General features: G+C 35.9%; 1 protein-coding gene across 2 annotated transcripts in view; it reads left to right on the plus strand.

Annotated features, from left to right (window-relative positions):
* Nucleotides 1-2,945: 2,945 nt before the first annotated feature.
* Nucleotides 2,946-24,978, plus strand: part of LOC6033487 (LIM/homeobox protein LMX-1.2) — a 38,642-nt gene continuing 16,609 nt past the window's right edge. The window contains exons 1-2 of one of the 2 annotated variants that reach the window (XM_038258712.1): nucleotides 2,946-3,653; nucleotides 15,891-16,356. In XM_038258712.1, the coding sequence (XP_038114640.1) occupies nucleotides 3,620-3,653; nucleotides 15,891-16,356 (500 nt within the window). In that variant the 5' untranslated portion in view covers nucleotides 2,946-3,619. The remainder of the gene's footprint in view (nucleotides 3,654-15,890; nucleotides 16,357-24,978) is intronic. The other variant, XM_038258711.1, reaches the window with a different exon arrangement.

A 24,978-nucleotide genomic window follows, 5' to 3' on the forward strand; every position in this document is an offset into this window, starting at 1 on the left:
AATTACAATACTTCCCATCGATTGAACACCAACTGAAATTTCTTCTGTTCGATTGGTACCTCCGTTTGACAGTTCTCGTGCTTCGATTGGTACTTTTGTTTTGAAATGGCCGTTCTCTCATAAGCTCCAGGCTCTCTGGTTCTGACTCCCAGATCCTGATTCTCGATTGTCGCTATTTTATCGATGAATTTGCTATTGAAACTTTTTTTTTTAAATTGACCCATCGTTGGTTAGGTAATCAAAAAACCTTTACACTGAGTCCAGAAGATTGAAGATCTTGCAACCCTGTCTCAAGTTATGACCAGATAAGTGATATTTATGTACTTTTGTTAAGCCGGATCTCACTTATTTATATCTAAATAATGTTGATTAGGTTATCGGAAGACCTTTCCAATGAGTTCAGAACATTGAAGATCTGGCAACCCTGTCTCAAGTTATGACCACTTAAGTAATATTTATGTACTTTTTTAGTGTCGGATCTCACTTATCTGAATGAAAACAATGTCCGAATCAGTCATCCGACCTATCGTTGGGTAGGTTATCAAAAGGCCTTTGAGCAACTCTCTACGAAATCGGCCGATTTCGACCATTTTTATTTTTTGTGTTTTTTCATTTGACTCAAACTTTGTGGGGGCTTTCCCTGTGACCAAATAAGCTTTTTTGCGTCATTGGTTCACCCATACAAGTCTCCATAGAATTTTGGCAGCTGTCCATACAAAAATGGTATGTAAATATTCAAACAGCTGTAACTTTTGAGTGAATTTTCTGATCAATTTGGTGTCTTCGGCAAAGTTGTAGGTATTGTTGAGGACTTTTGAGAAAAAAATAGGTACACGGAGAAAAAAAATTTGCAGATTTTTTAATCAACTTTTTTTTCACTAAAACTCAATTTCCCAAAATACGTATTTTTTTGATTTTTGATATGTTTTAGGGGACAAAAATCCGCAACTTTTGAGCTATAGAGAAACATGGTCAAAAAATCTGCCGCCGAGTTATGAATTTTTGAAAAAATAGTGATTTTTGGAAAAAATCGAAATTTCATGCAAAAACAAGTTTGACATTATTTTTTAATGCAAAATTGAATTTGCAATCGAAAAGTACTTTACAGATTTTTTGATAAAGGGCTCCGTTTTCAAGATATAGCCACCGAAAGTTTGATTTTAGCGAAATATTTGCAGTTTTTCGATTTTTAAAAATAGTGACCATGAGTGACCATTTCCAAAAATATTTTTTTTGAAAAGTTCAGAAAATTTGCTATAAAATAGTCTAAGAGACATCGAAGATTGGACATCGGGTTGCTGAGATATAGCCGCTTTAAGAAAAAGAAACACGAAAATTGAAGTTTTCTGAATCTCACCTAAACAACCCACCATTTTCTAATGACGATATCTCAGCAACTAATGATCCGATTTTAAATGTTAAAATATGAAACATTCGTGAAATTTTTCGATCTTTTCGAAAAAAAATATTTTGTAAATTTTTAAATCAAGACTAACATGTTAAAAGGGCCAAACATTAACATTATAAAATACAAATAAAATCCATTTCCGGTTTAGGTAGAGAATTGCTCCTTTGCAAACAAGCCCAAAAAATTGAGGATCTGCCATCTTTGTCTCAAGTTACCAAAAATCATGTTTGATGCTAGATGTAATTTTTTCATGATATTTTGTGTGACACATTATTGTTAAAGAGTGAGGAAGGCAACAACCACATAAATGGCCACCATGGATTAAGTAAGTTTTTTAAACAATATATATATCAGCAGTTCCATATGAAAGTTAAAGAAAAAAATAAAAGTGCTTCGATTTGGCTCAAAATTTGTCTGGGGTTCCTTGGCCAAAATAATTAGACCCGTATTTTTTTGTTTGGACATTAGGGTGGCCTACGTCGTGTTAGGGTGGTCCGAAAAATGGCCATTTTCGTCGATTTTCACAAAAACCACTTTTTTCAAAAAATCATAACTTCGCTCCATTCCAACCGATTTTAGCTGTCTAGGGCGCAAATGAAAGATGATAAGTTGGACTTCCAAGAAAAAATAATGTGGAGTTTCAAAAATCTAGCCTAACATTTGAAAAAGTCTAATGAAAACATCAAATGCCGCTTTGACGGTGTCTGGACCAAAGAGCCTATATCTGAAAATATTTTTAACGGATTCCTCGGACAATTTTACATAACATATCAAAAATTGGGCGAGGTTCATTAACAGGATTCAGAGATATGATTTTTTGAAAATAAAATCCGGGTTTTTCGACGCGCCGCGCGCGAAAACGGGAGATTGACGAAATCGGCAAAAAATCAACTTTTTTCACTAAAACTGCGATAACTCGAAAATTTCAGCGATGACCTATAAATGTTAGGGTACCAAAAGTTGCGTATTTCAATTACGAAAATTTTGGTACCCTAAATCGGTTGAAATGGAGCGAAGTTATGATTTTTGAAAAAGTGGTTTTGTGAAAATCGACGAAAATGGCCATTTTTCGGACCACCCTAACACGGCGTAGGCCACCCTAATGGCCACACAAAAAAATACGGGTCTAATTATTTTGGCCAAGGAACCCCCAAAAAAATTTTGAGCCAAATCGAAGCACTTTTATTTTTTTTCTTTAACTTTCATATGGAACTGCTGTATTACAGTTTTTGTCATGCTTCTCTTCTTTGAGTGCACTCTTCTCCGCTTCAAGTTTCTGCTCATAGCTCGCTCATTCTCTCAAACAAAAACATCGCATGCTGCGATGATTTTCCCCTCCTTTGGTAAAATTTTACGTAGGAGTGGTAAAATTTTACGTACAACAACCAATCAAAACTGCTCGAATAAAACGTGACAAATTCGAGCACCCTTTTTTCACGCTTTTCGCTTTGGCGATTGAAACAGGTCTCCTGCGATACGATACGGGAAGAATGCATGCGCAACGCGTGGCCAAAACCATGTGGTGTTCGTCTCTTGTTCTTCTGTGCAGCATCTGCTGTCGCTCTCCCCTGTCGGTCCTTCAGTTTCCCTTCCATGGAGCTTGAGGGGGGTCAAATTTTGCTGAATTTCCCCTTTCTTTCACTCTGGACAACGTTAGTTAAGGACTTGGCCTTTCTTGGAACGCTCCAGTATTCATGGCTGGAGAGTAAAGTCAAACGATGAAGAAGAAGTAGCGGGAAAAAAAACTACGCCCAGCTCTTCCCGTGCCGTGCCAAAATCTGTCATCTTTCATCGGTGGTCCAGGACGGAGTGTGTCCTCGCTGGCGGAAATGGTATCTCGGTAGCCGTCGCCGTCTGGTCGTCGTCCGTTGAGTCGTTCCGTCGTTTTGTTGAATGGCCTTGCTAATGGTGAGCCATCTTCGGTCCGCATTTGGAGATTTATTGGTGTTATCTGTCCGGAAACCGTAACGCGCGTCGCAGATCGTCATCCGTAGACGTGTGGACGGACCCCCCGTGGCAAGTGTGGTGAAGTGTGAGTTCAAGGCCTGATACGGATTAGCGGAAGGCCATACGTGAGTGGTGGCCGCGATTTGAGTCAAGACGTGAAACGATGAATGCTTGATAATAAATTTTGTCGGAGTTTGATCAATTTGAAGAGAGGACCAAACTTGAATAAAAGCTCGACGGTAAATAATTGTCCATTCGAACGACATGATTGATCAACAGCAGCAGCAGCATGGATTCTGTGAGTAGAGTTTCAGCGCCATTTTTTTAGATTAAATTTCCATTTATATGTATGCTCCAGATTACAATACGGTGATATGCATTAGTGGCTTCAGCAGATTATAACGATCTTCATGAAAATGGCACCATGTTTTGATTATGTATATGATTTTGAGAATCATTTTAAAACAAAGTCTTTTTGTCCAAAGTGAATTGAAATCAACTTAAATACCATATAAATCAGTATTGATTCTGACGTGCCGTCGGGACTTGCGGATGATTACTTTGAAATCTTAAAAAAATATATAAGAATACAACATGTCAAATCGCATGCTTTGGTGATATACTTTAATTTAAATTCTTTCTAGCATGATGTTGCCTTGCCTCGGAGCTCCCTTGGATTTTTCTTGAATTCAGGTCCATATAGGCCAATACATTTTATTTATTTGAATACATTTTAAAACGTTTATTTATCAGTTTTTTTAAATTTTTCATATTAAAAAAATGGGACCACTGATCGTAAAGTTACATAAAACTTAAGCATGGATAATCGAGTGTGAGGAAAGCCATACAGTTCAGACCCGATTATCCGAAGTCTCGATTATCCGAATTTACGATTATCCGAAGTTTGATTATCCGAAGGTTTCTATAGGACTTCGGATAATCGAATCACGAACAAAACATTTTTTTCGATTTTTTCTTGTTTTGAACATCAAATTCGAGTTCTGCGATCTTATTTTAGTCAAATTTGAAAAGTTGATTGCCTAATAAATAATAAAAAGCATTTTTTCAATATTTTGACACCGCCATATTGGCCGCCATCTTGGTTTTGAAATTTTTAAATCACTTCAGCGTAGTTTAGGGGTCATACTTAAGTTCGACAATCAAAAATAAGATAATGATTTTTTTTTCGTGATTCGATTTTCCGAAGTTTCGATTATCCGATGTGAAATTTTTCCGAGGCCTTCGGATAATCGAGTCTAAAATGTACATTTAGAGGAAACATTTGCATTGTACTACTTAACTGAAACAAATTTACTTGTTATCAATTTTTCTTTAAGGTAAAATTTCAACTGTCCTTTGTGCACCTGCCAAAATCTCTCTGATTATAGAATTTTCAAAACATGCATATTCATGGGATTATTTTTCCCAAGAATACGCATGTTTTGAAAATTCTATTGTCAGTATTGTTTACAAATTTTACTTTCTTTGTTGAAAAATCCGACATCGTTTTGCATAGAACGGTTTCCAATCGACTTTGAACACACAGTTTTCAATTTGTTCAATATTTTCTTGGCTGATTGTTTGCCTGTATAAGCAACTTAATCGGGACAAACATTTAAGGGGTTACTTTCATGTAGAAAACAATATTTCATAATACAGAAATTTATAAAATCCACTAAAAAGATGATTTTCAACCACCCCTGAAAGTTTTATGAAGACACTTCATGATTAAACTGAGTAAGAAACGGTTTAAGCCTCGATTTAAGCTCAAAATTTTGCCATGCGCAAAGCGAACTGTCAAACTTTCTGTTCGTTTTTCTTTAAAAGCCGATTTGATTTACGGGTGCCACGATATCTCAAGATGGGATGGACCAAGACTCTCAAGACATATCCCGTGTCAAGCATGCCAGATTTGCAGATTTTTAGCACAGGCTCAATGCTCACACGTATTGTTTAACTATGTTAATCGTTGATTTCTTATGAAATGATTGGCTCACAAAAAAGATAAACGTTGTACAGTTCTTCTGCTAAAAAAAGTTTTTTGAAATATTGATTTTTAATCAAGTTAAATTCATTTGCATGCCTGTCCCGTGTACATGACGAAACCCAATTTTTAAATTTTGCTTTTTGAAAAAATACAAAAATCTAAAACCTAGTCTAAAACTTACGATTTTGTATATGAAAAACAAAAATATTTTTATTTTTTTGCCTTTCTTACAAAAGAAAGGTTTAAGGTTTGCTTTTGAAAAAACGCATTTCTCAGAAATATTTTTAAAAAATTGTGCACGCCGGGGAATCACCCCAGAAAAAAAACTGTGTTACTAATTTGAAGGTTTTGATGCGCTCTCTCGATTGAATTTTGGCCCGAAACCCGGCAATCAAAGCCTAATTTTTGAGAGCTCTTTTTCTGAAATACTTGTGCGGATTTCTGTATCCACACTTAAAAATTTGTGTCTTCCATCATTGTAAAACCGGTCGTAAAACCCACTCGGAGACGAGCATTCTATTTTTCGATTCACAATTTTGGACCAGTAAATGTGGTCAAAGCCATTTTTAGTGGTATTTTCTGGACTTTTTTACAGATACCACTATCAAATTAAAAGAATTAAATTTCAAACAAAAAGTCATTCGAAAGCATGCGCTGTTTGTGCAAAAATTTGAAGCTTTTCCAAAATGTATGTACTTCTAGAGATATAGCCATATTAGTGTTTTACGTCTTATTTTTACCCTATTTTTTCCTATAATAACATCAAATTCATGTCATTTAAATTCAGTTCCGGCTCATTTTCACTCGACAAGTCGTCAAGTCGAAGCATAAAACGCCAGCACATTTTCGCTTGCGCGTGAAAGTGTTCTTTCTGGCTTCTCATAGTAGATCAATAAAGTGCAATATCGATACATATTTTTTTAAGTTAATCATAGACTAACATTGATGACTACGTACCCTTTTTTCTAATAATGAGAATCCAATATGTTTTTCTTAATTGAATATAATTATCTTGCGACCCATAATGTACCCCTGAAATTTTGAAAAATGGCATTTGAAATTTAGCCTAAAGAGATTCGAAGCTTTAGGTCAAATTCTCACTTGGAGCTAAAATTAATTGCACAAATATTTTTGTCGGAGTTACATCATTTTGTAAGAGAGGCTCTATTTCACCTCTTGGTGATATTAAATCGTTTTTAAATAAACTTTTGAAAATCCTTGGTCATGCATACAGGAATGGTTTGACGAGTCTTCACAACAATTTTGAGCTGATTTCGTCAAGAAAGTTTTGAGATATCGTGGCACCCGTTTTTTTAAACTGATTACTTCAATTAGCTATATCTCGGCAATGATACAACCAAATGACTCCAAATTTGTTTTGTTAATAGATGAAAATGTAAATTTCAATGCCCTGAAAACAGATTTTAAATAAAATTAAGTGTGTGCTCATACCAACCTTTGACTTTTTTCCGATTTACATGTATGTAACCCCTTAAAAACCTAATTTCAAAGCTTAGGGATCGTGCATAAACCACGTGGCCTTTTTTTGGAGAATTTTTGACCCCCCCTCCCCCCTCATGGTTTTTCGTGGTTTCACGCCAACCCCCACCCCCCCCCTATATGACCACGTGGCATTTTCCTCCCAGGTGAAAAATCTTTGAAAAAAAAAAAACAAAATAAGTATAGATTTCAAAAAAGTTTATCCACAAATGATGTACTGTCAGTGGTGGTGACTTTTGGTCAAAAAACGATATTACTGTTGTTATTTTAACACAATAAAAACATTTCAAATTATATCGAAATAAATATTGTTGGGGAATGCTCCTGGATTTACCAACATTTTCCCAGAATATGGCTAGTATAATCACACCTTTCATAAATGCCAATCGTTTTAAAATTAACTCAAACTCACCCTTTAGAGGAGGTGACATTGGGTCAAACAGAAAACATTTTAATTTGTGTAGGTGCTGTAACACCATTAAAACCAATATAATAATGTATAAAAAAACAGAAATTCACTTAAAAGTGTAAAAAAGTATGATATCACACAGTTTAAGGTAAATAATAACAGTACAACAATTTATTGAAATGGTGCAGAAAGTAAAAAATACTCTCAACAAAACAAGCAACTTAGTAAAACATATGTATTCAAAATTATGGAATTGCAGTGCAATTAATTGCATCCAGAATAAATATGCTTTAAGAATTAAAGCTACCTTGATATATAGACTGCATTCATGATTTAATTTAAATTCGCTTTAAAATATTTTCTTAAAATCGAAATTAATTAAATGGAAAATTTTTGTTTCAGGAAAAAAAATTTTCATTTTATTTTAAGGAAAATATCTAGTTATGAAAGCTCCTAGTTAATATTTATTTTATTCCAAACATTCATAAAAATCCAAACTAAAGCAACTTTTCTTTTTAATTAAGCGTGAATCATTGGAATCGATTCAGTGTGTCCAAAAAAGTCGAGCTGTTTAATTTTTTTCTCCATACAAGAATCAGAGACAGGGACAAACATTCAATATTACGACCTTTTGAAATGTTAGTCTTAATTTTTGTGAAAATATTGATTTCAAAAGATTGACAAATTTCACGAATGTTTTATTTACAAACATTGAAAATCGCACCATTAGTTGCTGAGATATCGACATACGAAAATTATGGGTTGTTTGGGTAGTAAACATCAATTTTTCTGTTTTAAAATCTTTGCATGGCAATATCTTAGAAACAAAGCAACAAAGAATTTTCTCAGCATTTCAAAAATATTTTTTTTCAGAATTAGGCAAACTTGGGCACTAATTTTTTTAAATTAATAACTGCAACTAATTAAAAAAAAAAATTACCTAAAAATAGCAACTTTATGAAAATTTCACTAATGTACTTTTAGATTGCAAATTTGATTTTACATCGATAAATAAAATTGAAACTAAGTTGCGGTCAATATTTCGATTTTTTTAATCAGTATTGATTCAAAAATTCATAACTCAAACAACGATTATTTGCCCGTTCTGAAAATTTCTGAAAAGTTGGCAAAATTGAAAAAAACTCTAAATTGATTTTGCTATCGACTACGTGTTTTGATAAATTTAAAAAAGATTGAGCTAAAATTTGGAATTTATTTTACATTTTTTTTTCAATTGTTTAAATAGGCAATTATCTACGATTTAAGATTTTTGATCCAACTTTTGGTTGGAGATATTACCTCAAAATAAATACAAAAAAAAATTAAATAAGTTAATTTTTCAATCTTTTCAATATCTTTGAAATTATTAACACTGGGACGCCCAACGCATGTCCAATAAACACGGATGCCAAAGCCTCCCTAAAACGTTGGAACGGTAACTTCAACTCACAGGTTTTCGGGCTTGTCTCCGCGGATTTTCGGGCGATTTTTACCAGAGCAAACAAAAGTTGGAATGACGTTTTTGATCGCATAAATTACAGATTTGATCATATCGAGTTCTGCAAAGTTTAAGGATCATCTAGACATCCTTATAATTCACTCAAAAAAATGTCCCGGTTGGTTGAGTTATGCCCGAGAACCAGCGAGTTGAATGTACCGTTCCATCTTTTTTAATGAATTTTATTTATGTTGATCTTGACGGCATTGAATTGAAATTTATTTCACAAATTGATATCGCCATTTGAAAATTAAGTGACTCTTTAAAACATAAAATATTTTAATGTGTCTATATATTTGAGTGGTTTTATCTCAAATATGAAGTATATTTTCTCAAATTAAAGAAAAACTAATATTTTCAGGAAAGGGCACCTTTGGCCCCTATTTTTTAATCTTCAAATTAATTGAGAAACAAAAACAATGTTTGCTTGAAGCTCGTTTTTTTTCTCTAAAAATCTAAAATGTTTGCCCATGTTTCTCTTTGGCTCAAGAGATGGTCCCTATTAACATAAAAAAAACTAAAAAATATACCTACAACTTAGACGATGGATGGTAATCGTGTATTTTATGAAATGTTATGTTATATAACAATCCGAATTGTGTAACCCATGAAATAAAGAATATATTTTAGACCAAAATGTTCATCAAATTTTTTGGTGAATCTTAAAGTATGTATCGTTCGTTTTTTCGTTACTGGTTATTTTTTAATGTTAGACGTTTCACTTGCAAATGAGGTAGTGAAACTGAAATTTTGCGCGATAATCCTAAATTGGGGTTTTTAGTTTCTTTGTACTTAAAAGAATATTGCATGAGAGAGGAGATACAAGATATCTTGAGTTTGTTTTAAGTGTCAAAAGGAAATCTTTCGATTAAGATTCTTCGATCACTTATAGGACCAGCTACGGTAATTAGCTAAGATCTGAGAAAATTGTCAGCAATATTTATTTTTAAGTTGTTCCAAAATAGAACTATCGAAGACTACATCTACTTTCAATGCAAATTTGCAAGCACATTTTTAGCTACTTGATACCATCAACAAAAAAATTAATTTGTGTTTGCATTTTGGTACGCATTTTTAGGGTATATTAACTTTGGATACTGTCACTTTATTTTTTAACAGCTTTTAAACTTTTGCAAAACGTAGTTACATGAGTATTAAAAGTGTACATTCAATTACAGGTTCAAAGTATTGATATGAATCTGCCGAAATATATAATTCAATATTGAATTGGAAAATATTATGACATTGAAATATAAGTAATAATTTTAAACACAATAATTATATGGTTTTGAAGTGTAACAAAAAATGTATGCATATAAGTAAATTTAAAGCGCGTATTATTTTGTTTTTTTAAGAAAAGATTTTTTAAAAGGCCACGTGGTCAGCCGTCGACCCCCTCCCCCATGACTTTTCATGGTTTTTTTTCGGTCGGATCTCGGACCCCCTCCCCCCCTAAGGAGACCACGTGGTTTATGCACGACCCCTTATCCTTAGCTCAATGGAGCTCTTCCATTCGAGCAGTTTTTGCTTTTTTCTACAATGTATTTCTACGTGCGTATGTATTGCGTGTAAGTACACGAAAAAAGTGAGGTTAAATTTTGTCCGACCAGCAAAATCAAATGGTGCGCTAGTGTGCGTACGCGAAACGTCATAAAGCTCTATGGAGCGAACTGTCAAAAACTGCTCGACTTCGGGTGCTCCATTTTGAAACACAAAATTCTTCATACACTGCTACTATAGTTATGCTGCTGTAAAAAAAATGCAAAATGGTAGTGAATTTATGAAAACATTTATTATTATTGTGGTTAACCCTCTACAACCCGACCCCGCCTCTAGACGGACTTCGATCTAAAAAAATCGCCAAAATCAAATTTTCAACCAATTTTTGAAAAGCACTGGAAAGAAGAACTCTCAAATTTTTAAGGATGGAAGTTTGACTTCCGGTGTTTTGCCTTCCTCACCTTACTGAGGAAAGGCTATAAAATCACTCGAAAAATGAACTAATTAATTTGACTTCGTAGACCCACCTTCACGTATACATATCGACTCAGAATCATGTTCTGAGCAAATGTCTGTGTGGATGTGTGTAGGTGGGTGGACAAAGAAAATGTCACTCGATTACCTCCGGACTGGTCTCATTCGATCCGTCTTGGGGTCCCATAGGTCTCTATTTAAAATCAGCAAGTTTAGTTAAGTACTTCAAAAGTTATGCAAAAAAAAAGATTTTGGCGTAAGTCCGGAAGATTGTAAAAAGGGTGGTTTTTGCAGAAAAACCTATCATATTATACATTTTCAGAAAGGTATTAAAAAGACCTTTCCAATGAGCTCATAACATCGAAGATCCGACAACCCTATCAAAAGTTATTAGCACTTAAGTGTTTTTTATACACTTTTTGGAGGCTGGATCTCAGATATTTCAATGAAAATGATGTCCGGGTCCATCATGCGACCTGTCGTTAGTTAGATAATCGAAAGACCTTCTTAATGAGCCTAGAACATCAATGATCTGACAACCCTATCAAAAGTTATTAGTACTTTACTGCCCATGATCGCATAAATGTCCCATATGCATTTTCATCACTTTTGAGTTATTAATGCAGTTTGGTTCAAAATCGTGTACTTTTTCTAAAGAGCCTATAACATCCAGTACTTTGTTCTAGAAATCAGGAGGAAATCCAGTTTTTTCGTCAAAACTTAACACGTAGCCTTATGTGTGAGACAAACTTACCTTGCGTTTTCTCAGGTTTCTGTTTTTGCATATGGGACATTTATGCGATCATGGGCAGTTTAGTAATATTAATACACTTTTTGGAGCCCGGATCTCAGATATTTCAATGAAAATAGTGTCCGGGTCCCTCATGCAACCCATCGTTAGTTAGATAATTGAAATACCTTTCAAATGAGTTTAAAACATCGAAGATTTGACAACCCTATCAAAAGTTATTAGCACTTTAGTGTTATTTATACACTTTTTGGACACCGGATCTCAGATATTTCAATGAAAATGATGTCCGGGTCTCTGATGCTACCCATCGTTAGTTAGATAATTGAAATACCTTTCAAATGAGTTTAAAACATCGAAGATCTGACCACCCTATCAAAAGTTATCAGCACTTAAGTGTGATTCATACACTTTTCGGAGGCTGGATCTCAGATATTTCAATAAAAATGATTTCCGGGTTCATCATACGACCCATCGTTTGTTAGAAAATAAAAAGAGCTTTCAAATGAGCCAAAAACATCGAAGTTCTGACTACCTTATCAAAAGTTATTAACACTTAAGTGTTATTTTTATGCGTTTTGGAGGCCGGATTTCAGATATTGTGATAGAAATATTGTCTGAATATTCCATGCGAACTATCGTTGAATAGGTTTTTTATCAGACCTTGCGATGAGTCAGAAATATTGAAGGTCTGCGAACCCTATCAAAAGAAATGAGTAATAAAGTTGATTTGTTAAACATGTTAAGGGGGAATGTTGCTATTTTTACTGAATGTATTGACTTTATGAATGTGAGGAAGGCACCAACCACATAAGGGTGGATTAAGTAACGTTTTTTTTTGAAAAGGTCCAATAAACCAAATTGTCAGTTTTTGCTTTTTGGGTGTTTTTGAAACCGCCTTGAGTCAGGGCTATTAAAAACACCCAAAAAGCAAAAACTGACAATTTGGTTTATTGGACCTTTTCAAAAAAAAAGAAACTCTATACTTGTTTTAGGGTATTTTAACCATTAGTGGACCCCCTAGTAGAGCCGAAGCACATTTTTTACAAATTTTCAATATTTTAAGCACTTTTTCATAACCCTTTGAAGAAAATAATGGAATCTGGAGTGTATTGAACAATTTTGCGTATTTGTTTCATCAGTTTTTTGTTTATGAGCAGAAAAATAGCCATTTGAAAAAAAGTTTTGTTTTGCCTGTTATGGACCCCCTTTTCCTATAGTGGACCCGGGTCCATAATCCGATTGTGGACCCGGGTCCACTATAGGCAAACTGTTATTTTTATACCTAATTTAACCGATATTTGATGTTTTGATGCATTGTGTAGGTCTAATGATAGATATAATGAATAAAAGATGGATTTTGCTCACTTTTAATCATGAACAAATATGTTTTGTTAACAAATTTGGCTTTAAACAACAAAAAACCTAACAGACATTTAAACACATTTATTTCCGAAAAAGATCAGAGAAAACGTTTCAAAAACCACTGTAAACATACAAATAATTTAAAAAAGTGATTTTGATGCATTTTTTTTTCCATATTAATTACATAAATGATTGACCAAAACTAACAATAGATTTGTTTACAGTTGCTGATAAAACTACGCATGTTTATTTAAAAAAAATGTTTTGTGATTGATTTATTATTATAAAATATCATTTCAAACTGCAACTATGATGCTTCAGTTAAGTACCATTAACTAATGTTTTGATTAATTATAAATTCTTTCGGCTTCAGCATATTTGGTACTTTTAACATTAAAACAGCTATATTTATACTCATAATTGAAAAAAATATGCGTTTAGGTTGATTACAACAAGCATTTAATGTATATTTAAGAGAAACTTTTGCTTAAATACACAGTTTTCTTTATTTTTGTAAGTTAAATCAACAGGGGTCCACTTTTGGAAAAGTTTAGATTTTCGTTGTCCTATATTGGACCCCCATAATTTTTGCTCGAAAATGAGCAGTTTTTCGCTTTATTTCAGTAAAGTTTCTTAAACTTACATTATTTCGACCTGCTGAAGTTAAATAATCAGTCAAAAAATGATTGGATAGTTAATTCAATCATTAAATATAAATGCAGTTTTGTTGTGAAAATACTAGTGGCCATGGCTGATTTCAGATGTCGAACTCAAAACACTTCTTTTGGCTGAAAGGACACGTCAATGTCAGCCAACATTGTTTTAAATTATGCTGAACATACCAAATAAAAGATTTGTAGACAAAAACACGCTTGAAATTGTGATTTTATTGATTTTTTCATCAAAAACACTTCAGAGGGTCCACTATAGGAAAGGGGTCCACTATAGGAAAGGGGTCCACTAATGGATAACGTACCCTATGTGACTTTGCCAATGTTTTTAATAATGACATTTTTCCATTTTCTATATTTTAAGTAAAAGAAGTATGCAGTAATTTTTGTAGTGTACCAGACTATGCCGCTAGGCATTTTTTGACAATTAAAATAATAATAAGGTCATTCTATAGCAGAAGATGTGAAAAACAAGCAAAAAATTTAAAAAGTGGCTATGAAAACATGAAAAAAAAATAGAAAAGCAAAATGTAGAGGTGGTAGAATAGGCCAAACACTAAAAAAACTAAGATAAATTAAAATAAAATAAATGCAAATTAAAATACTAAAAATAAAACAAGAAAAACATAAAACAAGATAAGTAAAGTTTTTCGTAGAACAAAAGTTAAATACCCGAAGAAAAATTGGTCAGTACAGAGTTAAATCAACGTTTTACATAATAAAATGTTTTACACTTCTAAACATCTGTTCGACAAACTGTTAATGCTGCCATGAATGATCTATGTCTGTGCGTAACATTTCCTTCGCTCTTTAATCTATTCCATTCACCGGTGCTGGAAAAGTTTCTCGCAACTCTTTCGCCTTTCGATACAAACCCCAGCAGACGATTCTTCGTCACGCGAGTCCGTAAAGTGACGACAGACTTAAAAGTGTTACACAATGTCTCAGACACGACAGGGCTCGGGAATGGTTATTTAAGTATTTATACATAAGACAACATCATTTCCCGACTTTCAACATCTCCGCCGACACTTCCGAAACAATGACTGGAATTAGGATTAAATTTCATGCGTTTCTAAACGACGACAAAGAGTTGAAGGCGACTTCGTGCCACGTGGAGAAAGGGAGAACACGAGCCAACCCAGACGCCTCAGAAGTTTTCCTTGGAGTGCAAAAAGGCCAGAAAGGGTTTAACAAGGGCGAGGCTGAGGAGCCGATATTTATGTTTATGTTACCTAATTATTTCAGGGCCGCCGAAAACGAAAACAAAACAAAAGGCGATAAATTACGCCGGTGAAGAAATGAACGAAGACGACGCGCGTCGACGCATGTGGCACCATGCTGAAGGATGGGCTACTGATTGACAAAGGCAGCAGAGACCGACCGACGGCGCACAATCCAACTGGCCAACTTGTTCCGGTGCTACCGGCTGGCTGGGAAAGTTTTCTTCCGTCGTCGTTGGTGTGGGTTGTGTGATAGGCATTGGAAGTAATTTTACACCCGATGACTGCTAAATGATCTGTGAATGGGTTTTGGTTGTCGGTGAATGGGTTAAAAACAAGATTGTTTTGGTGGAAGTTGGCATTCCTATTTAGGGTCTCTAATTCATTCCGCTAAAACGCTCAACCGAACCACAAGTGTAACTATGTGTAAAATAAAAATATATTATTTAAAATTTTATTCTTTTTCAGCCTCGGATAAAAACTTGAAAAACAAATAACATTTTTAAACACTTTAGAGCCCATAAAAATGTTTTTTTTCCTCATTTTTCAAATTACAGTTCCAGGTTCCATCAAGTTCATGCTTAGAATTAAAGCAGAAAAAAACCCAACAGCACAAATTGTGTGCCACCTGTTCAATTTCACTTGATGTCTGTTTACAAACAGTAGCAAATTAATCCTTTCTGATCAACACTTTTCACGCGCCCAAATCTGTTACAGTCAAACTGTATCCGATTACTGTCTCAGTCATTTTTTTCACCGACACTTTACCACCTCTCACTCACTGGTGAGGCCTAACTAATCAATCATAATCTGGCTTTCCTCTTTCGCTGGTATAGTTCATTCTTTGATCACCCACTGGTTAAGCTACAAAGGACTCCCTCAATTTTCATTCACTGGCGGAAAACTGTGAGGAGAGAAGGGAAAACGCACGATTATGCATGCACATATTGATTAAATCGTGTTATTTTTACGGTAATCGCATTACCTCTCGTGACAAAAAGGGCGCGAACCACGTGGTACCTATGGCATTGTCGTCAAATGCTATGAGTTTTAGATAAAAAAAAAAGGAATTCTAATTCCAAATGTTCAGGTATCTAGTCCTACAACGTGACAAATGTTAAATTTTTAATGAATTTTTTTATCTCTCCCAATTCTCTTAGTTCCCATGGATATGAAGTGCTCGTTGGTGACCGGTCCGCCGTCGTCGGTTCATGGTGACGGTGGTGGCCACCCGGGGATGCCGCCAGCAAATGAAAATAACAACAATTTAAACAACGTCATCAATAACAATGCCGGCACCAATAACAATAGTTGTAGTGGCGCTAGTAAAACATCCTCTCTACAACAGGCATCAACAACAACCTGTTCACCGGTGCAATCAACCACAGCCGGAACGACCAACCCGGAAGCGTCCACGCCGGGCACGGGTGCGGCGTCAAATACGATGTCCATGGCCACCACCCTCTGCGGTCAGTGCTGCAGCCCCATCTGCGATCGATACATAATGAAAGTGGTGGACATCTCTTACCACGAGAACTGTTTGCAGTGCACATCCTGCGCCATCCGGCTGATGCATTCCTGTTTCATGCGGGACGGCAAGCTGTACTGCCGGTTCGACTATGAGAGGTGAGTCCGGTGGTTGTTGGTCAGGGCCTACTAGCATGCAGTTTGCTTTGTAGTGTGGTTCAATTGAACTTGTCATTGTCAGCCGGGAATGGGGTGTGAGCGTTACATTGTTCCACGGATATCATCAGGGGGGGTTCCGAGCAGAATAGTGCTTTTCCGGTCTGGTCTATACTCCATGAAAACAAAAGTCACTAGCATAACAGTTTAAAATCCGTAATACATCCGTAATGTACCAATTTCAGCCACCATGCGTCTCCACAATGTTAAATTCCAAGTTAATTTTTTTTGCGAAACCTAATGAAGCTGTCTAATTTTGTTCATCAAGTTTTGCAAATTAAAATAAATATGTCCTGTTACATTTTAGTTCGTACAATATGGGTAAATAATTAAAAAAACAAATTTCGGAATCCTGTAAGTGGACATTAAGCATTTTTAGATAGGCGACGTTAAAAATCATGCTTATCACCTTTCTTATGCAACGCGGCAAAAATGTAGTTTAAGAGAAAATCGTCGAAACCGCAATTTTTCGACCACCCTTGCTAGGCTAGGACCACCTTTATCGCAAAAAAAAAACAAAAAACAGAAAAGAAAAGATCTGATTAAAACAACCTAATTATGTTGACTAAAAGACTCTCAAGCCAAAATTTGAGCCAAGCACACTGACCTTGAATTTTGAAGGTTTGCAAATCATTTTTTTTATCTTACCAATAAATTTCGTGCATAGGTATTGATGTGAATTGGTTGCATCCTCACATTTCATATTTGAATTTAGTTTTACATGGATATTTGTATGAGATGCCTCCCTTTTTGATTTTTATTTTTAAAAATCCCCTTAATTTTGCAAACCAACACAGAACTGTTGAACTAAAACAAATCTCTGAAGTTTATTGAAGAAAGTAGTTGAAAATGAGACCGTAATAATCTGCCGTTCTACGCATAATTGTCCCATGTTCAAAAAAGGGCAACTGAGAAAAACGCGAATGAAATTTTTCAAATGTTTTCTGTGTTTCTACGCATAATTGTCCTGTGGGTCTCTATCCGCCCTATATGTCCCTAATCACCCTGGTTAACATTTTATCATCCTTATTTGTAATTCTCTTGAAGGTAAACAGGTAAACAAAATAAAATGCTTCGTAAAACTTGATAGAAAATACTTGGTGGGACAATTATGCGTAGAAGTTCAACGATGGGACAAACAGACTTGGTGTTGTTTTCAATGATTTTCTGAACAAAGTACTAGATTTTAAGTGTTTTTCTGAAAGTATACGTAAAACTAAACTTAAAAATGATAAATAGTCAGAATCGTCCAAAAATGACATGGGACAATTATGCGTAGAACGGCAGTAAACCTCGAAGACAGTATCAACGTTCTCGTGATCCTGCACTGAAGCGAATTCAAAAAGATTTGCAAAAGGTTATTGACCACAGATTCACTCTCCTGCGAAATGAAAAGTTCGCAAGAGATGTCGAACAAATTAAACCTTATTCCAAACCTTTTTGGAAACTTTCAAAGGTTCTTAAGAAACTTCAAAAACCCATCCCTTCTTTAAAAGATGGTGATAATATTCTATTAACTAATGGGGAAAAAGCTCAAAAACTTGCTCAGCAGTTTGAGAGTGCTCATAATTTCAACTTGAATGTTTTGAGTCCTATTGAAAATCAAATTTCAATAGAATTTCAGAATATTGTTGAACAAGAATTTTCATCAGATGAAGTTTTTAATACGGATCTGAATGAAATAAAATCTATTATCAAAAAATTTAAAAATATGAAAGCCCCTGGTGAGGATGGCATTTTTACATTTTAATTAAAAATTACCAGAAGCAACTTTAAGTTGCTTGGTCAAAATTTTCAACAAATGTTTTGATTTGGCATATTTTCCCAGTAGTTGGAAAAATGCCAAAGTAATTCCGATTTTGAAACCGGATAAAAATCCTGCTGAAGCCTCAAGCTATCGGCCCATTAGTTTGCTTTCATCTATTAGTAAATTATTCGAAAGAATAATTCGTTTTAAAAGCAACGATATTAAAGTATTACAACAACTGCTAATAATGTTTCAGAGATGGCGAAAAGATTCCACTTGGTGCAGGTGGGATTTGAACCCACAACTGATCAACTGATTGTGCTGTACACCAATAGACAACAAATTTGTCACCGGTCGCAGTAGCATAATTGGTAACGCGGATCAGTACCGTTGATCAGTTGTGGGTTCAAATCCCACCTGCACCAAGTGGAATCTTTTTCGCCATCTCTGAAACATTATTAGCAGTTGTTGTAATACTTTAATATCGTTGCTTTTAAAACAAATAATATACATTGGCGCTTACACAGCCAAATAAAAACGGTACAGAAAGAATAATTCTTAATAGAATGATGACGCACATTAATGAAAATTCAATTTTCGCTGATGAGCAGTTTGGATTTCGCCTTGGGCATTCAACTACTCATCAGTTGTTGAGAGTTTCAAATTTAATTCGAAGCAACAAATCTGAGGGCTATTCTACTGGCGCTGCTCTTCTAGACATAGAAAAAGCATTTGACAGTGTTTGGCATAAAGGTTTGATTGCGAAATTGAAAAGGTTTAATTTTCCGATTTATATCGTGAAAATTATTCAAAATTATTTGACGGATCGTACTCTGCAGGTATGTTATCAGAATAGCAAATCTGATCAACTACCTGTACGTGCTGGCGTCCCTCAAGGAAGCATTTTGGGTCCAATTTTATACAATATTTTTACTTCTGACTTGCCTGATTTGCCCCCAGGATGTCAGAAATCACTTTTTGCTGATGATACAAGCATCTCCGCCAAAGGCAGAAGCCTTCGTGTCATCACAAGAAGATTACAAAAAGCTTGGATATTTTCAATTCTTATTTGAAAGAATGGAAAATTACTCCAAATGCTGCAAAACTCAACTTATTATTTTCCCTCACAAACCAAGGGCTGATTTTCTTAAACCAAAAAGTCATCACATTATTAGGATGAATGAGGTAAATTTAAAGTGGGAGGATCAAGTGAAATATCTTGGACTTGGTTTTGACAAAAACCTTACTTACAAGGATCACATTGAAAGTATCCAGGTTAAATGTAACAAATATATTAAATGTTTGTATCCACTTATAAACAGGAATTCTAGACTTTGTTTCAAGAATAAACTGTTAATTTATAAACAAATTTTCAGACCTGCCATGCTTTATGCTGTGCCGATCTGGACAAGCTGTTGCTTAACCAGGAAGAAAAACTTCAGAGGATTCAGAACAAAATTCTGAAAATGATTCTGAAACTTCCTCCCTGGTTCAGCACCAGTGAACTTCATCAATTAGCCGAAGTTGACACTTTGGATGTTATGTCCAATAAGATAATTGATGCATTTCGACAAAAATCATTGCAGTCTTCAGCTGCATTGATCCGCTCTTTTATAGTTTATAAGTTAGTTTTAAGGTATCCCTTTTCCCTTTTGTACATGTAGGACCTCCTACATTTGAAATCACTGAATAGCGAAAGCTACAATATTTCATGAATAAATGAAAGTTGCTAGTATTTAAAATTGAGGTGAAAAGTCATCGTTTGTGATTGGACACTCAATAATATTTTAACTGAATGAATGTACATGGAAAAGAAATTTGAATAAATATAAATTAAAAAAAAAAAAAAAACGGCAGTAAACCTAGTAATAAATTATTTGAAAAGTACTTCTAGTTTAACATCGAAAACATAAGCTATGTTGATTCTTAGCATTTTTTGCACCTTTTTTATTTTGTGTGTGAAAAAAGATTAGAATTAACATCACATCGGTTAACTATTCATTGTGTTAGAAGAATATTCCTAAACACAATTTCATTTTCTATCGATTTAACATAAGTCTGACCCAATCGCCCATTTCTGCCAAAAGTAGGTAAAACAATCATTTTCCTAACGACAGCAACGAATGTTGTCACGACATTTTTGCGTTCCCTCAACGAGACCTCAACTCATAAAATTGTTTCGAAATGATCCATGAATGATGTGTCCGCATATTGGGGCTGCCTGGCCAACCAGAAGAAGTGAAAAAAAAATAAACCCCAAATGCCATAAGAAGGCAAAGACATGACTTCGAGCTGTGGCACCAACAACCGGACCCAACCAACGATCCCAAAGACAAATAGCCGCCATCCGTTTTATGACCGTTTCTGGTTCGGACCGAAGGACTTTTCTAGGGAAGGGTGTCCGGTGCGGCCATCGAAGAGCCGTTTCGGCAAATAGAAATAAAAATTGCACTAGATGGCTTGGCCTTTTTTTTCGGTCTACGGAATGTTACGTCGCCTTGGGTCGTGAACCACTTGCCCGACGGATCCTAACGAGGGTGAAAATCTCCTCGCCCCGAGAGTTCGGGAACTTCGGGGCCATCAGTTTTATCTTACGACCTATTTCATTTCCACAGCCCCGGTCGTTAAGATGACATAAACAGATTTGCCCCTGCCGTAAAGATGTACTTTCATTCAAAATTTCGCCCGAGCTCCGGAACAAGTGTTCGTTCAAAAGTTGTGAAAAGAACGTGAGCATTGAATTAATCGCCGAATTTTGCTCAACGTCAAACACCAAACGGAATTAGAAAGGGGTACTGCATCTCCCTCCTTTAAACAGCTTCGGCTTCAAATCAGCATAAATTTGATCGATTCTCCCTTCACAGCAGCCTCAGCAAAAGAAGGGTGGTGGTGGTACAATATGTTTCATCCTTTTGACCACCGTACGATGTATGACTTCAACCCCTAACGCCAATGCCAGCTTCAAGGTGACTTGTGCGGCACGTTGCATTGTTTGAGCAGATGATAAATTGAAATTTAATGACATTCTGAATGTGCGGTGTAAAATAAATCGTGTACAATTTGTCATTTTTATGTTGCACGTGTGTTGATGGAAACACGGCGCGGCGTCTAAGGGAGGTTTAAAACTAACCTCAATAATATTACAGATTTTTTTTAAAGTGAACTTTTTTTTTATGTACTACATAAACTTGGAATCATGAATGGAATAATAGCTTACAAATCTTTTTCTCTTGCGAACTTTCTTCACCCGCGAAAGAGAGAGGAAGCGAAACATGCCAAAGAAAAACGCTCCCGAACTTCTCGAAGAAAATCAATCAGTTGAAGATTTTTTTGTGAATTTCCTTGTCCTTTGCCTTGTAACATTGCCATCAACAAAAAGTGACAGGTCATTTTTCGACGTGTGACGTTGCACCTTCAAGTGTAGTGGTGAGACAATGTCACTGAGACATGTTCCCTTCCGACTTTTCTCTTGATGAGCGTCAAAAGATTTTCTTTTGAAGTTCCATCGGATTTCTATCGCTGCTTGCACCCAAAGTTAAAGAACGAGAGGATAGTCCTCACGAAAAGAAACGTGAGGAAAGTGCTATTTTGCGAGAGTATAGTCCTCTCGCGTGTTCATTCGTTCATTGGAACAGTTCATCCTATTGAGTGGCTTATATGGACACATGACCCCACTTTGACACCGAACCTCGGTGGCCCATACGGCAAAGGCACGGTTCAATATGTCGAAGGTCTTGGGTTCGAGTCTCGGTACCGGTACTTTTTTTTTTGATAGATGAACTTTTTTTGAAGATGAACCCATGAGTAAAGTACTCTCGGTAATTTCGGGAATTATCCTCTCAGTCCGCACACAGTACCATTTTACTACCGAATCGTGCTCTTTATTCTTTCGTATGCCGATGCTCAGTTCTGGGTGTGGAATTTATCGTCACGAAATATGATTTATACGTAAAAGTGGTGTTTTACCCTCCTGAATAAGAATATGTGTCGCCCAAAATGTTCTACCTGTGAAAATTGCGGTTTTCCCAAAAACAAAAACAAACGTCTGGAGACGTCTGGTAAAAAGTAATAAATATTTATTTATTTGTCAACACCTCCATCAATATGATGCACAGGCTACTTTCTTAAAAAACTATGAACTTATTCTAGATTTGAACACATTTTTAGACACAATAAAATCAAAACATGAATGAACGTCATTAAACTTTCTCAAACAAACATCTAATGGGTTGTGATGGCCATAAACCGTTCGGTGCCGCGGGACACTAAGCAGTGCTGGGTTGTTCCTGAGTCCTTGACGTGCTGGAACGTTGAAATGGACCAGTTCACGGATGCTGCTACAGTCAATGTTGTCCCTAAGAACGTCGAAGACCAGTAGACGCTGGATAAAAACACGGCGGCGGGCGAGCGTAGGCAGGTTGAACAGCGCACAACGTTGCTCATACGGTGGCAACCGCAGTGGATCGTTCCAGCGAAGTTTCCGGAAGGCGTACCGTACGAAAGCCCGCTGTACTCTTTCGATTCTGGTGACTTGAGTTTCGTGTAACGGGGCCCATACAACGACTGCGTACTCCAAAACACTTCTTACTAACGAGCAAAACAGCGATTTTAGCGAGTAAGGATCGTCGAAGTGCTTAGTAATCCTTTTCAGGAAGCCCAACATGGCAAAAGCTTTGACGGTCGTTAGGGCAATGTGCTGGTTGAACCTCAACTTACTGTCAACAACTACTCCCAGGTCCTTGAAGGAGTCCACAAGTTGTTGTCCGTTCATGCTGTAGTCCGAGATTATTGGGTTCCTCGAACGGCTGAATGACAGGACCTTACACTTTTTTTGCGTGCGCAGTCATCCCGTTCCGGTCGCACCAGCGCAGCAAGGTGTCCACATCTGCTTGTAGAGCGAGGCAGTTGATATAAATTAAAAAAACGTTACTTAATCCACCCTTAGGTGATTGGTGCCTTCCTCACATTTAGAGGGTAAAATCTGCTGCAACTTTCCATCGGATGAGGAAGTAAAATGTCGGTCCCGGCCTTGGTTGTTAGGCCGTTAAGTCATTCCAGGTGTAGGAGTCGTCTCCATGCCATAAGTACAAACAACACACCAAACCAAGCCTACTCCGGTGGAATCGCTGGAGGCGGTTGGACTCACAATCCAAAGGTCGTCAGTTCAAACACTGGGGTGGAAGGTTCCTTGGAGTAAAAGAGGTTTGGGTGCTCTCCCCATTCAAGTCTTCGGACTCCTAGGTTCGAGCAGAAACTTGCAATAGAGACCACAAAAGACCCGGGGGTCGTTAATGTGGATGGTTTGATTTTTTGATCCAAAATAGATACAAAATGGCGGACCTTTCAGTGTTCTATCAACTTGATTTATTATTCATACCATCAAATTGGGTAGTCAGATCTTCATAATTCAGTGCACTAATGTGCTTATAACTTTTGATAGGGTTGTCAGATACGCAATCTATTGAACTCATTGGAAAGGTCTTTCGATTACCTATCCAACGACAAGTCGCATTATAGATCCGGACAACGTTTTGATCGAAATATATGAGATCCGGCCTCTAAAAAGTTCATAAATAACACTTAAGTGCTTATAACTTTTGATAGGGTCGTCAGATCTTCAACCTTTTGAACTCGTTGGAAAGGTCTTTTCAATACCTTTTGAAAAATGTATAATATTACAGGGTTACTAACAAAAACCACCCTTTTTACAATCTTCCGGACTTTTGATATTTTTTTTTTAGCATAACTTTTGAAGTACTTAAGAGCGAGTTTTTCACCGATGTGAAACAGGTCGTATCGAGGTGCTCCGATTTGGATGAAATTTTCAGGGTTTGTTTGTCTATACATGAGATGAACTCATGCCAAATATGAGCCCTCTACGACAAAGGGAAGTGGGGTAAAACGGGCATTGAAGTTTGAGGTCAAAAAAACATGAAAAATCTTAAAATTGCTCGCATTTCCTTAAAACTTCATCGATTCCAGTTCTCTTAGATGCATTCGAATGGTCTTTTGAAGCCCTTTAAAATGTGCTATAGACATCCAGGATTGGTTTGACTTTTTCTCATAGCTTTTGCAAATTACTGTTAAAAATGGATTTTTTTAAAACCCTAATAACTTTTTGCAACAGCCTCCAACACACATACTCCCATAGGTCAAAAGTTAGGGAATTACATGGACTATAAGCCAACGGTATTAACTTTTTGGCCAATCGCAGTTTTTCTCATAGTTTTGCGATTTTTCTAGAACAAACATTTTACAACGGTAATTTTTGCCCTGTAGGCCTCCATATTGGCACTTTTTGGTCTCAATTTTGACATATTCAGAATCCTCAGAAAATTTACGTTAGATTGAGGTGTTGGAATTTTGAATTTGATTGAAAAAAATGCCATTTAGAAATAATTTAAATATTATTTAGCATTTTGTCGGATTAGGGGTAAAACAAGTTTTCGCCTACTTGATACAGCATTTGACGTATTGATCATAGGGTAAATAAGATCTATTTCTTTTTTCAAAAATGTTTTATTTAATTATTTTTTAAATCAAAATTATAACTCCAATACTTATAACTTACGTGAAATTGTCCGAGGATTCCGAATATGACAAAATTGAAACCAAAAAGTGCCGTCTTCTTGGCCTACAGTGCAAAAACTAACGTTGTAAAATGTTTGTTCTAGAAAAATCGCAAAACTATGAGAAAAACTGCCATTGGCCAAAAAGTTAATACCGTAGGCTTATAGTCCATGAAAATCCCTAACTTTTGACCTATGGGAGTATGGGTGTTGGAGGCTGTTGGCAAAAGTTATTAAGGTTTTAAAAAA

The sequence above is a fragment of the Culex quinquefasciatus genome, chromosome 3 (assembly GCF_015732765.1).
Source record: "Culex quinquefasciatus strain JHB chromosome 3, VPISU_Cqui_1.0_pri_paternal, whole genome shotgun sequence".
Classification (NCBI taxonomy): domain Eukaryota; kingdom Metazoa; phylum Arthropoda; class Insecta; order Diptera; family Culicidae; genus Culex; species Culex quinquefasciatus.